At 47.4% G+C, this 17,215-nt stretch overlaps 1 protein-coding gene across 2 annotated transcripts in view; it reads right to left on the bottom strand.

The window, feature by feature from the left end:
- LOC147100008 (NT-3 growth factor receptor-like) overlaps window positions 1-16,674 on the bottom strand; it is a 945,826-nt gene extending 929,152 nt beyond the window's left edge. For both annotated transcript variants that reach the window (XM_085968572.1, XM_085968573.1), the window contains exon 1: window positions 15,842-16,674. In XM_085968572.1, the coding sequence (XP_085824698.1) occupies window positions 15,842-16,044 (203 nt within the window). In that variant the 5' untranslated portion in view covers window positions 16,045-16,674. The remainder of the gene's footprint in view (window positions 1-15,841) is intronic.
- Between the last annotated feature and the right edge of the window lie 541 nt (window positions 16,675-17,215).

Here is a 17,215-nt window from a genome sequence, read left to right as displayed (position 1 = left end):
AGAAGCCAGTCTTCAGCCAATTCGATTCACTCCACGTGATCTCAAGAAATGGCTGAGCGCACTGGATACAGCAAAGGCTATGGGCCCCGACAACATCCCGGCTATCGTGCTGAAGACTTGTGGTCCAGAACTAGACGCGCCTCTAGCCAAGCTGTTCCAGTACAGCTACAACACTGGCATCTATCCGACAATTTGGAAAACTGCCCAGTTATGTCCTGTCCACAAAAAGCAGGACAAAATCAATCCAGCCAATTACCGCCCCATCAGTCTACTGTCAATCATCAGCAAAGTGATGGAAGGTGTCATCGACAATGCTATCAAGCGGCACTTACTCACCAATAACCTGCTCACTGATGCCCAGTTTGGGTTCTGCCAAGACCACTAGGCTGCTGACCTCATTACAGCCTTGGTCCAAACATGGACAAGGGAGCTGAATTCCAGAGGTGAGGTGAGAGTGACTGCCCTTGACATCAAGGCAGCATTTGACCGACTGTGGCATGAAGGAGTCCTAGTAAAGCTGAAGTCAATGGGAATCGGGGTGATTGAAGGTCAATCATCACAGCCCCAGGACATCGCTGCAGGAGTTCCTTATGCAGTGTCCTAGGCCCAACCATCTTCACCTGCTTCATCAATGACCTTCCCTGCAACATAAGGTCAGAAATGGAGATGTTCACTGATGACTGCACAATGTTCAGTGCCATTCACAACTCCTCAGATAATGAAGCAGTCCATGTCCGCATGCAACAAGACCTGGACAACGTTCAGGCTTGGGCTGATAAGTGGCAGGTAACATTCGTGCAACAGAAGTGCCAGGCAATGACTATCTCCAACAAGTGAGGGTCAAACCACCGCCCCTTGACATTCACTGGCATTACCATCACCGAATCCCCCACCATCAACATCCTGGGGGGTCACAATTGACCAGAAACTTAACTGGACCAGCCACATAAATACTGTGGCAACAAGAGCAGGTCAGAGGCTGGGTATTCTGCAGCGAGTGTCTCACCTCCTGACTCCCCAAAACCTTTCCACCATCTACAAGGCACAAGTAAGGAGTGTGATGGAATATTCTCTACGTGCCTGGATGAGTGCAGCTCCAACAACACCCAAGAAGCTCAACACCATCCAGGACAAAGCAGCCCGCTTGATTGGCACCCCATCTACCAACTTAAACATTCACTCCCTCCACCACCGGCGTACCGTGGCTGCAGTGTGTACCATCTACAAGATGCACTGCAGTAACTCGCCAAGGCTTCTCCGGCAGCACCTCCCAAACCAGCGACCTCTTCCACCTAGAAGGATAAGGGCAGCAGGCGCATGGGAACACCACCACCGCCAATTTCCCCTCCAAGTCACACACCATCCCGACTTAGAAGTATACCGCCGATCCTTCATCGTCGCTGGGTCAATATCCTGGAACTCCCTCCCTAACAACACTGTGCGGCTCACCACCACCACAATTAGGGATGGGCAATAAATGCTGGCCTTGCCGGCGACGCCCACATCCCATAAACAAATTTACAAAAAAGACCTTCCCATCAGTCCCCTCTGAGGTCTGCTTGTGTATCAGAAGGTATACAGGGGCAAGACAGCCCATACAGCAGCGGAAGTGATACAGTCTGCACCAGTTCCATCTTATGATTGAACTGGCCGGAGGCAAGGGTGATGCCCATCCCAAGAAGCTCCTATTGACACAGCAGCCAGCCGCCTCACACATTCCTGCTACTGAGGTAGTGTCAAGATGAAGCACCAGCTTAAGTTGAGAGGGCGTACTTCACACAATGTGACCAAGGGGAAGCAGTGTAATAGAATACAGTAGGGACACACACACAGGTTAAATACTTGGTTGCAATGAAGTTCCTATTTCTGCAGAGATTGTTCTTGCATAGATTTGGGACCGAGCTTCATCGGGTGGCATGAATAGGAACTTTGTGAGTTGCGTAACAAAGGGAAGGCACTGTAGGCGAAGATATATTTCAGGCGGGAATGCGAAAGATATAAACAGGACTCTTAATGCAGTGGCCACATTTCCAAATAAAGTGGCTCCACACTCAGCAATGGGTTCTCTTCTCTAGTCTCCCCAGGCTGTTTTACTTCCACCTGATAAACTGAGGCCCCATCTGCCCAAACGTCTCATCCGAAAGAACTGTGTAGATCGTGCAGTGGTTGAGACACGCTTCGCACATCTGTCCATTGTTGGTTGACTGATAGCCACGATGTCGCCAGTGGCAGCTTGAAACAGCTCCAACACATACAAGTTAAGTGACTTTCGCAGTCACTGGTAATACAGTGCCTGTGGTGGAGTTTGGCTGCAGGTGTGCTTGCAGCATGCTGCACAACTCTATCGTGGCTTCCCTGGTAAATTAAAGCTGCTACCCCTTGGATAAGTGAAGGCACGTGCACCCCTGCCTGGATATGCTGTGATGTGGAGATGCCGGTGTTGGACTGGGGTGGACAAATGTGAGAAGTCACACAACACCAGGTTATAGTCCAACAGCTTTATTTGAAATCACAAGCTTTCGGAGCGCTGCTCCTTCGTCAGGCATGACAAAGGAGCAGCGCTCCGAAAGCTTGTGATTTCAAATAAAGCTGTTGGACTATAACCTGGTGTTATGTGACTTCTCACATTGGATATGCTGGCGTGGGAGTACTGGCGGGTGGGTGCAGAGAGCCTCTGCTGCAGCCTGACCGCCTTCTCCTCTACTTCCAAAAGGATCTCGGGGAATTCCCAGTGGAAAACCTATTGTGGCACTATGTAGTAGGAGTAAAAAGAAAAGGCAGTTCTATCGGGACAGGAGTAGGTCATTTAGCCCCTCGAGCCTGTTCCACCATGCAATTAGATCATGGCTGATCTGTATCTCAACTCCAGTTGGCACAAAGACCCTTGAAAGACGTCATTAGCAAAAGGGGAAAAAACTACAAAGAAGCTTCAGAAATGGCCTGGTGCTGTGACACTCTCACTGCTGGCTTCTGCAAATTGAATTCTGCATGTAGCTTAGCAACTCCAAGGGCCCGATTTTGTGGATTGTGTGGGAAATGGTCGGATTCCCCCGAATGTGGGGTTCTGACACACAAAAAAATGGGTCAGCCAGCTCCACGCAATTTTCCCTCAGGTGGCCAATTAATTTCCAGCGTGTGGGCAGCCTTGCTAATTGTCCATTTCCAGTCAGGAAGCCCCACAGTATGATGTCATCATTCGTGGTGCTTTCAAGGTCCACAGCAAGCATTGCTTCCTCTGTTGGCTTCCAAACTATACAGGATGGCAGAGGAGCCTGCAGCAGCTGTGGCCAGTGCCAGACCCCGAGCTGCCTCCAAATTCAACGAAGCTTCACTGCAGGCATTATTGGATGGGGTTAGGATGGGGTTAGGGCCCACAGGGAGGTCCTCTTCCCTAGGCAGGAAGAGGCCTCCCACTGAGACCAAGGCTGCATGGATGCAGGTGTCAGCAGATGTCAACTCGAATGTGCATGTAACCTTGGCATCACATCTCTAACTCCTTCCTCTACTCCCCCACAGGACCATCCAGAGCCACCGTCCCCACTGTGGAGGAGGAAGAGGCTGTGCAGCCAGACTCCTCAGAGGAAGCTCCAACCTCTGAGGGCGCAGCGTCAGCAGAAGTAAGCGCACCCAGCACCAGCGCAGACACTCACACTTCGGGGGGACCTTCGGGACATAGAGTAGTGTTGTCACCTGGTGTTTCACAACTCACAAGTGAGCCTCAGCAGATTCTGGAGACAGGGACAGCAGTGGAGAGTCCTCGTCGGAGGGCACAGGACTCTGCCAGCTCAGCTCAGCTGCGCTGCATGTCGGCCCTCTGCCTCTGGGTCCATCCGCAAGAGAAGAGGTGATGGATCTCCATGCACAGATGCAGGAGCCTCTGGCAAGTTTTGTCTCCAGGGTCGCTGTGAGTGTGGAGTGAATGGAGGAGTCCATAGCGACCATGAGCAGAGCCTTTGTGGAGTCATTGGCGCATGAACGCATCACCATGGAAAGGTTGGCAACCTCCATGGAGGAGATAACTCACCAGGGTACGGAAAACATGGTGAGTGCTCATAAGAGAATGACATCTCTTGAGGAGCGTTGGCCATCTATTGAACAGAGAAACCAGACCTTCATGGAAGTCCTTCTGAGTAGGACTGCCAATGCAGATACGGGTCCCCATGGCCCCCTAAAGCGCAGCAAGGTGCTCTCAAGCCACTTCCAAGCACTGGCCCCTTCTGGCCTGTGCAGCTTCAGGTGAGTGAGCAGCAGCCTGGTGCTCCTGGTGCTCATCCTGCTGTTCCTGGTTCTGCTGCTGCCGCCTCTGCTGCTGGAGATCCTCTAATGGCAAGAAGGGAAGGAAAAAAAGGTGTCCCATGCTTCTGGTAGATGCCTCTGCTGAGGAAGCGCTGAGTGAGGGTGGCGAGAGGGGCTTCCCAGGAGATCACATTGGAGAAGTGTGTGAGGCTCCAACCTTCCACAGCTGTGCCTAAGCCTTGAAGAAGTAGCCCCAAGCCTGCAACAACAAGGTCCTTCAACATACAAATGCTGTCCCTTTAAATCGCAGCTTTCCCAAATGACCTGCAGCTGAGAGCAAGCAAGCCGGCAATCTTCACGCCAGGTTTCATCAGCGGGGTTCCCCGCAGGCGTGTTTAGCGTGGGGAACCCCTGAAAATCGCAAGGGCACCCTAAAATGGCATTAAACATGCCAATAATTGGTGACCAGGGTCCCGACGGCCAGTCCCGCCAGCGGCGGGCGGGACTGATTCGAGTCGCGGAGAAACGGCGGTCCGAAAGTCGGACGGGGCAGGGAATCAGGCGGGGGGGGGTCGCAACCCTCATATTTCGGTGATTTTCGGCCCCCACCCGCATGAAAACCCGCCCGACGGCTGGCAGAAAATCGGGGCCCAAATGTCCAGTTTATATGGGCTGGTAACGGAAACGGCTTTAAACAGGTGGAAATGATCGAGTGAATTACATTGTCATTATGCATTCCTTTATAAGCATCCACCCACAAACCAACAGGTGTTTCCTGCATCGATTAAAATCCCAATGGGAGAATCATAATGAACACAAAACAGGTGGAAATCTGATATAAAAGATTCCCACTCAATTTTCCAATTGGGAATTCCCAATTTACATCCAACTATCGGGAATTCCTGAGTAGAAAATCCACCCCAATGAATCAAGATAAAAAGGATGATGCCAGGTCTCAAGATATGCATCCTAACTGCTTTTGAAGTTGCTGGTTTACAGCAGAGCCATGCAGTCAAGCTGTATTCTGGAGGATCGGGATAGTTCCTTGTCAAACATCCATGTATTAAATGAAATCCAAGGAAAACACAACTTTAAACCTGGAACAAGTAATTCACTGGGGCCGCACAGTTCTGAATATTTTCGACGTTCAGTTCCAGATGTTGTGGGTTTATAAAAATAATCTGTTTAAATGCGGAATGGAGAGGGCGGAGGGCGATATTGAGAGTTTTCGACACTCAGCATCAGGTTATTAAAGATTCTGTACTGAAGCTGCACTTGACTGCATTGCAGGGAAGGTCAGATCACAATGCCATTTCTTTTGACAGGTCTGTTGCAAGGAAATTTATGTCCCTTGGAGCTCGCTTTCAGTGCTTCATGTTTTGCTAGTCTGTCTCAGTCCCAAGTATAATTAAATGATGTAACTATTAACACTGGAGTGTAAATGTTGCAGAATGATATCAGAGCACCAGAATATATTAGGGCCTACTTAACATGTGCACCTGGAAGAAAAAAAAAACAAGTTTGAAGCAACTAAGGACTTGCTCTCTGCTCCATACTTCAACAGCCTTCATATTGAGATATAGTGACTTTCTGCATGACATTAGTAAATGGCTGCAGGTTTAAAACTCTTTGGAGCCTATCCAGTACATTGGAACATCTGCTGCAGACTGAACCTTCAACCCATCTCAAGCTCCAACTTGAAATTTTGCAGGTATTTTGTTCAGCGCCATTCACAACTCCTCAGATAATGAAGCAGTCCATGCCCGCATGCAACAAGACCTGGACGATGTTCAGACTTGGGCTGATAAGTGGCAGGTAACACTCGTGCCACAGAAGTGCCAGGCAATGACTATCTCCAACAAGTGAGAGTCTAACCACCTCCCCTTGACATTCAACGGCATTACCATCGCCGAATCCCCCACTATCAACATCCTGGGTGTCACCATTGATCAGAAACTTAACTGGACGAGCCAGTTAAATACTGTGGCATAAAGAGCAGGTCAGAGGCTAGGTATTCTGTGGCGAGTATCTCACCTCCTGACACCCTAAAGCCTTTCCACCATCTACAAGACACAAGTCAGGAGTGTGATGGAATACTCTCCACTTGCCTGGATGAATGCAGCTCCAACAACACTCAAGAAGCTCGACACCATCCAGGACAAAGCAGCCCGCTTGATTGGCACCCCATCCACCACCTTAAACATTCACTCCCTCCACCACCGGCGTACCGTGGCTGCAGTGTGCACCATCTACAAGATGCACTGCAGCAACTCGCCAAGGCTTCTTCGGCAGCACCTCCCAAACCCGCAACCTCTTCCACCTAGAAGGACAAGGGCAGCAGGCGCATGGGAACACCACCACCTCCAAGTCCCCTTCCAAGTCACACACCATCCTGACTTAGGAGTATATCGCCGATCCTTCATCGTCGCTGGGTCAAAATCCTGGAACTCCCTCCCTAACAGCACTGTGGGAGTACCTTCACCACACGGACTGCAGCGGTTCAAGAAGGCGGCTTACCACCACTTTCTCGTGGGAAATTAGGGATGGGCAATAAATGCTGGCCTTGCCAGCGACGCCCATATCCGATAAATGAATAAATAATAACTAAGTAATTAAAAGTCCCCAAGACCCTGACTAGAACACTGAACAATCCATCCTGAACAACACGGGAATAGCAGACATCAGAAGAATGCCAATCCCCCCCCAACACCAACACCAAAAAAAATATATAGTGTAACTGAACGGAGGGGGAACCAGTCAGGGCGATTTATACCCAGTTGGAATAAACTGTCACCTAACACAGTGAATGTGGACCCAGCTGGTATCAACTATCACCCATCACATTGAACATGGATCCAGCCCGTCACCCAGCACAGTGATCGTGAACCCGGCTGTGATAGGCTGTTACCGCCGTAGGGAATGTGATTCAGTTAGCCCATAAGAGGCAGCCTTTTTCCAATCTGCCGGCGATGCTGTTTATTTGCACAGAGTCACAGTCACTGCACGTAAAGCAACGCTCTGGTGCTGCAGTAGGATTGCCAATGCCCCATTTAAGCCTCCGAGGTTAAGGGGCAAATCTCCTGAATACAAACCCAGTTTTACCACAGTGATGACAGATAGTCACGGCAGCCAGTTACACATTCCTGCAGATTTCCTGCCGAATTTCAAGAAGTTTGTGCAGTTGACGTTTATTCAATGGCTGCTTGGCTGGAAGAGTTTGATTAAATGGGTCCCGATAATTACAAATGATTGAGTTCAATATTTGTTACTGAGCTTCAACAAATGTCCAAGAGTTCAGGCAACAGCAGACCTGATCCATCCAAGAATCACCACATCTGAATAAACAGTGATTGAATTGCCTTTGTAATCTTTATATACCCTGTCACTAAAATGTACAGAAGATGTCAGGGATTGCCATTTCAAATTGCCTCTAAATCATGGCCCTCTACTTTGCTGCAATATTTGCAGCCTTTGGAAAATATAGGTATATACCTGTATTAGAAAGAAGGATTTAGTCTAGGGCTTCTTGTGGTCTCTCTCTAACCTCTAGATAATATCCTCTGTCACCATTCTTGTCTCTTTCTATTTTATCAATACTAATATGGTCAGTGCTTCTCTGAATTTCCATTTTTCCTCCTAAGGTCTAAGTACTCCAGCTGCACACTCATCCTCCTTGTTTCAACCACCTTGTGTTGAAATCAAGACTCACCGCACTGTCACTTACTCTAACTCACTCTTTCCCAGGAACTATTTAGGACTCCTTAACTCTCTGTCCTCCCTTCCTCCTACAATCTACAGGCCTTTAAACCTCAAGCTTAGTGTTACCTTCTCACTATTTCTTGATTTGTCCCATATTTTCAGCCTAGCTGATATCCTGCACTATGGGCCATGGCCCTTCACCATGAGTAATAATTTTAAAAATGCACTTAAAAAAAAAAACTTTATTCATGGGCCGTGGGCAATGTTGGCAAGGCCGCGTTTATTGTCCATCCCTAGTTGCCTTGAGAAGGTGGTGGTGGGCCTTCGTCTTTGAACCACTTCAGTCTTTGTCTTGATGGTACCACGGTATTAGGTTGACTTATTAGGCAAGATTTTGACCCAGCGACGATGAAGGAATGTTGGCATAAGTCCAAGTCAGGATGGTGTGTGACCTGGGAGGGAAAATTGGAGATGATTGGTGCTCTCACAATTTTGCTGCTCTTGCCCATCTCAGTAGTTGAGGTCACGGAGAAGTATGGTCAAAGAAGGTTTGGCGAGTTGCTGCAGTGCATCCTGGGGACAGGACATACTGCAGTCACAGTGTGCCAGTAATGACAGGGTTGGATATTGAGTCTCCCCAAGCCAACTATAATCACTCGATATTTTATTCCATTTTAGAGTAAGTAAGAAAATTGCAGCTAGGAATAATGTTCATCTATTATTTGAAAAAAAGAGGTTAATCCCACCAAGATTCCTCCTACTGTTTCACACCAATCCCAAATCGGGGCCATCTGGCAAACTTCTGTTTAATCAAATTACTCTTCAATTACTCCCTGTTAAATGGACCAAGTGTCGAAAACCTTATTTTCAAAGCAGAAAAATTGGGAAGTGCGAGCGGGAACTAAAAAGCACAAGTACAGATTGAGTATTGCTGCAGCAGTGAGAGAAATAGATCACACTCGACTCTGGTCAGGTGGCTACCACCTTTAGATATGAAACGCTTGACTGCTGTGTCAGATACCATTCCATGAAAAGGAAGTACTTGCTCTCCGTATATGAACCAGAATATCCAGTAGTTGTATTATGTTGAACCTATTGTGTAATGCACATTCCAAGATATTGTGTTAACTGTTAGCCTGTTGAAAACACATTTGAATTCATCATAGAATTTATGTGTGGCCAACTTTAGGCTATGAAGGCACTCCATATAATACACCTTCCACTCTATAACACACCGGTATACATCACTCTATAACACATCAGTCACCATTATGCCTTGGACATATGCCACCATTCCTCCATCATCACTAGGTCAAAATCCTGGAATTCCCTACCTAATACTATCTGCATAACGAACCATCTATGTAACAACCTTATCTAATAACACACTGGCATACACAATGAAATCTCATATAATAATATATTCATTATGACTCCTGTAATTAATGAACCATCTGTATAAACACCACCTCCATTATACACGCACTTAAAATATGTTTTTAGCATAGTTTCAAATGACAAAATTGTGAGGAATGTTTTACATTCCTATTATTACTGGAGCACAAGCTAAATAAAGTTTACTCCCTGTAGATCGGGCAGCTTAAAATGAATAGCTTCACCATCAGGATCTCTTAAAATCCTGGAAGGAGTAACTGAGCTTGACAGTGCAAGGGAGCTGATTAACATTAGTAAAGACACAGACACAGGGTGCTAGTTAAGAGCCGGTCAATTTAAAAGGAACTGGACTTTCTAGTAGGCATCTCTGGATAGTGATCAGGAGTGGGAACCCTGGCTGATTTTCCCCTTCCTAGCCCAGGGGCACCTAGGCAAATTGTTGTGGCCCAACTCTGCCCTAATCCAGTTCAGTTAATTAATCGGGATTCAATCCTGAGATTCTCCTTGCTCTTATGACTCAGTAACATTCAGGCAGTGCCCATACCCACTGAGCTATCAGTGTAGCCCACTCACATTCTTTATGAAACAATTTCCTGCCTCAATTCATTTATAATTGGGGAGGGGAAGATGTTTGAAAAAAAAATACAGCAGGGAGAGATGAAGACCTCCCTCAAATACTTCAGTTAAGAAGCAAATCTTGATCTGGTGTCGAGGTCACACGCCCCTCCATCTGCACTATGCAGTCTGCTTTTTGGCACATGTTTATATGCATAATTAATATGAGTAGATCAAACCATTTAGACAGCACTTATAAAATATAATAGGATAGAAAGGGAAGCACAGGACTAGTTCATGCCACACACACACTCAGCCAAGAAGGTAAAGGTTCCTGACCATGATACTCAGTCTCTGCACAAAACCCAATTATTTGGCCAACCCTTACTCGTCCTGCTGTATTCAGTGCTCCCACATCAATTAGAAATTAATTTTTTATGCTTTTTCAAAAACATTTGGCCAAAAATGACAGGTGCCCACAGATGGAGCATCTGCTGTCAACAGGGAAAGTCATTTTAGAATCAGGACCATAGAATTAAAAATGACTTTTAATGTTAATTAGATTTGAGGGGAATATGTTTGTGTAAATGTTGCGCTCTATATACGTTAAGGTGGTTCAATATGACCACAACCATTTCTATCTATATGCTAATCCTAGCAAAGTGTGTCGGTAAAATGGGTCCCACAATCTTTTCAAACATTTACAACATCAGTTGGATGTTGTTTGCCAGCTGCATAAACCTGTTGTAAGCTGATTTAAAATTGTTACGGACCAAAAAACCTTCAGACATAACAAGTTGTGTTGACCAGACACCATCACCTCAACCACTGGCGTCTACCACTTGGCAGGCGTGATAGACACTAGAGTTACATTTACAAATATAGATCCAATAACTGCAGGCAGTTACTGTGAGCTATGGGCCCATTCCCTCATACACGCCATGGATTTTCTTGTTAACTTCTGACAGATTGCTCTCAATAAACAGAACCATTTCTAAGCTTTTACCTGCTACTAGAATGGTACAACCTTTGTAAACAGGTTTAAACCACTAGGAGTTGCTTGGGCCCGCAGTCTCACCAACGAGACTTGGTGTGGAAGCTCAGCATGTTTGATTTCTATATTCTGCAGCAACTTTAAAAAAAAATGCAGCAGGGCATTATTCCCAAAGCTGTCCTGTGCCAGTCTCTTGGAGAAACATCAATCTCAAAAAGGTGAGGCAACGCTACAGGGTCCCACTGGAAAATAATAGCATGTCTTTCAGATGCTGATTGACCCATTCTGCATTTCCAAAATGTTGTTTTTATTTCATGTTTCCAGAAGAGATTTTATAATTTAGACATTAAGCACTGCAATGTGACTGCAAAACCTGCTCCCTTTTGACCTGTTTAATAGATTTCATATTTTTCTAAACAATTTGTTGGATTATGAGAGTGCAGCTTTTGTATTTTTGTTAGCTCTAGTCTGACGCTTTCAAATGACAAGTCGTTTTGAAATGTGTTCCTGAGATGCGTTAATGCAGCAGACCGTGTGTGTGTGTACATTCCCTGGAGATTAGATTAAACATGTTAGTCAGCTCAAGAGCCAGCCTTCAGCAGAGTCTGAAACCACTGTACCTGTGGGCTTATTGGCCAGTTTAGAATCCCACTACCGTCCATGGTTGAGTTGTTTTAATTTACAAATGTTAACAGTAACAGAGCACAGTCGATGCAATATTGGGCTGCTAATTTAATTTAGCTTCCTACAGATCTTATTTTCCTTGAAAAGCACATCAATTGTTCACAGTGCAGTTGTGTGTGATAATATAGCGGCCAGCCCCTTGACATGATTTTATACCTGCTCCTGGACATTTGTACAGCCTGCATTTAAAAGCAGGGCAACAAAGATGGTTTACCTGTATTCTGTAATAAACTATTTGTAAAGACAGTAATTTGGTGTGAATTTTGACTAACAGGAATTCCTTTAAATATAAACTATTAAGACACTCTTAGTCTCTGCCTCCACATGTTGCACTCTGTCCCTGTCACACTCTGTCATCATCTTCCTGCTCTCTGTCACACTCTCCCACAGAGTCTATCACTGTCACTCCGCATCACAGCCTGTCATACATTCTTAACCTTTGCATCAGTGTCCTTCTCACACTCTTCCCTCCCCAAGTCCGTTGCTCTCCCACTCTCCTTGTCAGTCTTTATCTATCACTACTGCACCCCTGTACTCCAGCCCACTGTTGGTGTCTCTCCATTATCCCCTGTCACACTCTCTGTGTTTGCCTCACTCGCTGTATGTCTTTGTCTTCCTTCAGAGAGAGTGTGTGAGAGTGAGAGAGTGCATGAGAGAGGGAGTGAGAGAGAGAGTGAGAGAGAGAGTGAGAGAGAGAGTGAGAGAGAGAGTGTGAGAGAGTGTGTGAGTGTGAGAGTGAGTGTGAGCGAGTGTGAGAGTGTGTGAGAGAAAGTGTGAGAGAGAGTGAGAGAGAGAGTGAGAGAGAGTGTGAGAGAGAGTGTGAGAGAGTGTGAGAGTGTGAGAGAGTGAGTGAGAGAGTGAGAGAAAGTGTGAGAGTGTGTGAGAGAGAGTGTGTGAGAGAGCGAGAGAGAGTGTGAGAGTGTGAGAGAGAGAGTGTGTGAGAGTGTGAGAGATTGAGAGTGAGAGAGAGTGAGAGTGAGTGAAAGAGTGAGTGAAAGAGTGAGTGAAAGAGTGAGTGAGAGTGAGTGAAAGAGAGAGTGAGTGAAAGAGTGAGTGAGTGAAAGAGTGAGTGAGTGAAAGAGTGAGTGAGTGGAAGAATGAGTGAAAGAAAGTGAGAGTGGGTGAAAGAGTGAGTGAGTGAGTGGAAGAGTGAGTGAGAGAGTGAGAGTGAGAGTGAGTGTGAGTGTGAGTGTGAGAGTGAGTGTGAGAGTGAGAGTGAGTGTGAGAGTGAAAGAGTGTGAGAGAGTGAAATAGGGCGAGATTTCAATTCCAGGAATGCACTGTTGAGCCCACAGCCCAGTGAGCAGACACTCTGACCCTTGACCTTGGCTTCTGGAATGGAGCCTGAAGATCCTCCAGTATAAAAGCGGCCTCCCTCCCTCCCTCTCTCTCGCCCTCCCTCCCTCCCTCCCTCTCTGTCCCTCCCTCCCTCCCTCCCTCTCTGTCCCTCCCTCCCTCTCTCTCTGTCCCTCCCTCCCTCTCTCTCTGTCCCTCCCTCCCTCCCTCTCTCTCTGTCCCTCCCGCTCTCCCTCTCTCCATCCCTCTCTGTCCCTCCCTCCCTCTCTCTCTGTCCCCCTCCCTCCCTCTCTCTCTGTCCCTCCCTCCCTCTCTCTCTGTCCCTCCCTCTCTCCCTCCCTCCCTCCCTCCCTCTCTCCCTCTCCCTCCCTCCCTCCCTCTCTCTCTGTCCCTCTCTCTCTCCCCCTCTCCCTCTCCCTCCGCCTGTCACACGGTCATTCTCTCTCCATGAATACTTTGATGGGCCACTCTCCTTTCCTTTCTACATGTGTACACTGTGTGACAGTGTGTGCCCTTAAACGATGCGGGGAGAGACTGCCCCTTCTGGAGTGCCATCCTTCCAATCGCGATATGCTCAAACACTGAAAAAATGAAGAACAATTTCGCAAAAAATTATTCTCCAAACTTGAATCTTTTTGCGTACACGAGACATAACAGCATTTTAATCGGCAGGAAACAAATGGAAGAGCTGAGTTTGGCCGGGATTATTTCCAGGAGGCTGGGCTATCTGGGTCCCAGTCCAGACTCGGACCAGCGGAACTCGCTCAGATTCCAGCATAAATGGGCTGATTCTGAACAGCCCATTGGCGCACAAATTAACCCGTTAACTTCCGCCAGTACTGGAACCGAACTGAAATCCACCCGGAGCTCGCTGAGCTGCTGATAAACACGGTTAATACCCATTGAAGGAAACAGGGGCATCGCTGCAGTCCAGTTCAAATCGGAAGAGATACAGACAGGAGAAGCGCAGATCTTTAATCCTGGGGTTCTGACGCTCACTGTTTAAAATGTAGTCCTGCAGCCTCCCCTATGTGTTAGTAACTAGACCTGCTGGAGAATTGTGTGTCTCGCAGATCACTGGGCCCAAGAGTTACTTTCAAGCTCCGAGAATATCAAAGGCTATAATATTTGACATGATGTCTGTAGTAAAGAGAGAAAGTAATGTATGTCCATCAGTGTTTGAATGGGGGAGGGTGGGATCCATTGAGCAGTTTATATCTGACCAGGGTCAGGGGACAGGGGTCAGAGTGGCTGCTCACTGGGCTGTGGGTTCAACAGTGCGTTCCTGGATTTAAATCTCACCCTATTTCACTCTCTCACACTCTTTCACTCTCACACTCTTTTTTATCAAATATTGTGGATGATAAAAAAAATTTAACACTGAAATACCCACAAAGTGTCAAATACAGAAATAGGTACTTTCCCTTTTTTCTCTCATAGTTTTGGGGGAAACATTTATAGAGAAGGGTGTCCATTCTGTATAACATTGACACCCAGAAAGGCAGGAGGAGGGGCTGTAAAACTGTTCCAAGGGAGACTCCACCCGAAGTCAGCACACTTCGAACAAACTTCCCAAGGGCTCCGGTCTTTTGATTTGAATTTTCTTTTAAAGAGAGTCCGAGCGCTGTGTGAAGATGCGCTGTCCGAGCAGTGGGACTCAGTCCAGACAGGTACTGTCAAGGGGAGGGCAATTCATCAGAACCGATTATAGTCTGTTCAAAGGGACATCCCGGGCCAGATTCTCGTGGCCCAGGAGAGGGTGATGGAGGGGGAAAGGAGATGGATGAAAAATAAACGAGAGAGAGAGAGAGAAGCAGGAGATGGGGACACTGAGAAATATGATCAGAGGGAAAGAGAGAGAGACCCGGACCCAGACACAGAAACAGAGAGACAGACACTGAGAGACAGGGGCAGAGAAAGGCAGTTCAACAGTAACGCAAGAGGGGGGGGGGGGGGCAAAGACAGGAAGAGAAATACACTGAGAGGCGAGAACAGAGAGAATGAGAAAGAGAGAGACCCAGGCATTGAGACACGGGTGAGGAGAAGAGAGAAAAAACATCTAGAGACAGAGAGAGACACAGGTATTGAGACCAGGGCGGACAGATGGAGACACACATTGAGAAACAGGGAGACAGAAAGGCAGAGAGAGAAATTAAATGTCTAACAGAATTTAGATGGTTCTGAAGATTCGCTTTGAACAGCCCAATCTTGGCAGACCCCCTGCCCTGCTCCTAGGCAGCCTCGAATTACTGGGGTTAAGGAATTTAAAACGTCTCTTAATTTCCCCAATGTTTTTTTTAAAAGGCAGCCGCTGTATTCACCGTGTGATGCTGTTGGCTGAGATTCTCCCGGGCCGGGACTCCAGGTGATGCCATTGCCGAGTGTGCGGCGCCGGGAGCCCAGGTCTCGGAGCCTCGACCCGGGACTGTGTCGAGTTGGGAAGGGGGATCAGTGGCAAACTTCAAACAATGAAAGGGGAGCTGAATTTGTGCGACCAGATTCGCGTTAACGACATTCCCCTGAGGGAAGAGGGATGGACCTCTCTCCTTTTAAACGCGACCTTCTGGTTAGTCCCGCAGAAATAGCTGTTTTTAAAACGTGAATTTTTAAAACTCGATTTTATCAGAACGTCTGATGGGGAATTTTAACTGCACTGCAGTGTTAGTGATGCAAACATCTCCAAGTCCCACATTGTATCCTAACTTATAGTCCAGGCGCCTTTCATCAATTCGCAACACACCAGCTTCTCTGGCTCTATATATAGTGCAATGATTTTGTAAATATACAGTCAAATATTCAGTGAAAGCTCACTCCTCGCATACCCGGTCCTTCGTTCAGCCGAATCTCCAAAAGGAACAGGTCGGCGTGTGATAAATGTGCAAGTACTGGACAGTGACTGAGCGCCCAGCGCCTGCAAGGGACGTGCGTCGAAATTTAACACACACACACAGAAGGCAATAATAAGAGACAAGCATTACTTACATTTCCGCGACGGTCTCCATCTCCTGCAAATCCAGGACCGGGAAGATGGTGACATTATCGGGCTGGTTGCAGTGAATCTGGCTGGTTTTACAGATACAGTTGCCCGGGCAGCCCAGCACCCAGAAACAGTTTTGCAAACTGCAAGATATCCACAAAATTCTCCACAGCAATCCCCGAGAAGCAAGGGCAGGCCAGCACGACATGATCAGTGTCTCAAACTGTTACAGCTTGTCCGAGCCTTTCCAGTCACTAATACACTCCCATAGACAAGAGAGACACCGAGAGAGAGAGAGAGAGAGAGAGAGAGGACAGACAGGATCAGGCAGGAAACACCGCCCCCCCTTCAAAACATCTCCACATCAGCCGCTTTTCCCCCCTCTATTTACCACATCAGTTACTTCGATGATCCCCCTTCCAAAGAGGAGAGACATAAAGTCATTTGTTTCAAACACAACCGTGCAAATCACAAGGGGGGGGGGGGGGGGTGGGGGGAGATGAAACTAAACCAGAGAAGAAATTGACCAGCCTTCACACAACTGGGAAAATCCCAGGGTAAACTGACAGAACACCTGGGAGTCGGAGATGATAGTGATCCAGAGCCAGGGGTTGACCAGCCACGGCCACAGCCACCGAGTTTAGACTGAGGTACCGTGACGCAGGGATGCTGCGTCCTGGCGGTGAGAGAATGAGAGAGAGAGAGAGAGAGGGAAAAAAACAGGAGACGTGATTAGAGAGGCATAATGTAGAGCGAAGGCTGGAGGCGAGCGCGCCCCGTTCGGTTTATAGATTTCCAATCCTGTGCATCATCACCACCAGTGTGAGTGGGAATAAAGCCCCCTCCCTGCTCCTCCTCTCCGGAGGATTCAGTAATGAACACTACGCAACAGTCATAAGCAATGCTTCTTAATCCAGTCTTCAGAGATTTAACACTCGAAAGTTGCAGCCAGTACATTTAAGCTAAAATATGCCAACATTACGTCTGCAGAAAAAAAAATCACACCCTCTCCTCAAAGGGAGAGAGAAAGCTGGAGCTGAGCCCAGTGATGTGGAATTGGGGCAGGTTCAGTGGGAACAAGGGGTTCATTTATTGACGGTCTTCCCTGGAAGCGCTGTGCTGATGAGTGCGAGAGCTGAGGCAAGAATCCACCAGCAGATGCCCAGAAAATCAGGAAATGTGCGAGAGAGAGGGACTCCCAGAGAGAGAGGAGAGTGTGAGAGAGAGGGACTCCCAGAGAGAGAGGAGAGTGTGAGAGAGAGAGACTCCCAGAGAGAGGAGAGTGTGAGAGAGAGGGACTCCCAGAGAGAGAGGAGAGTGTGAGAGAGAGTGTGTGAGAGAGAGAGAGACTTAATATTTACATAAATGAATTGGCAAAA

The sequence above is a fragment of the Somniosus microcephalus genome, chromosome 27 (assembly GCF_052327205.1).
Source record: "Somniosus microcephalus isolate GS21.2 chromosome 27, FLI_Smic_1.0, whole genome shotgun sequence".
Lineage (NCBI taxonomy): Eukaryota > Metazoa > Chordata > Chondrichthyes > Squaliformes > Somniosidae > Somniosus > Somniosus microcephalus.
The sequence above is the reverse complement of the archived record's forward strand: the minus strand, read 5'-3'. Positions and strand labels throughout refer to the sequence as shown.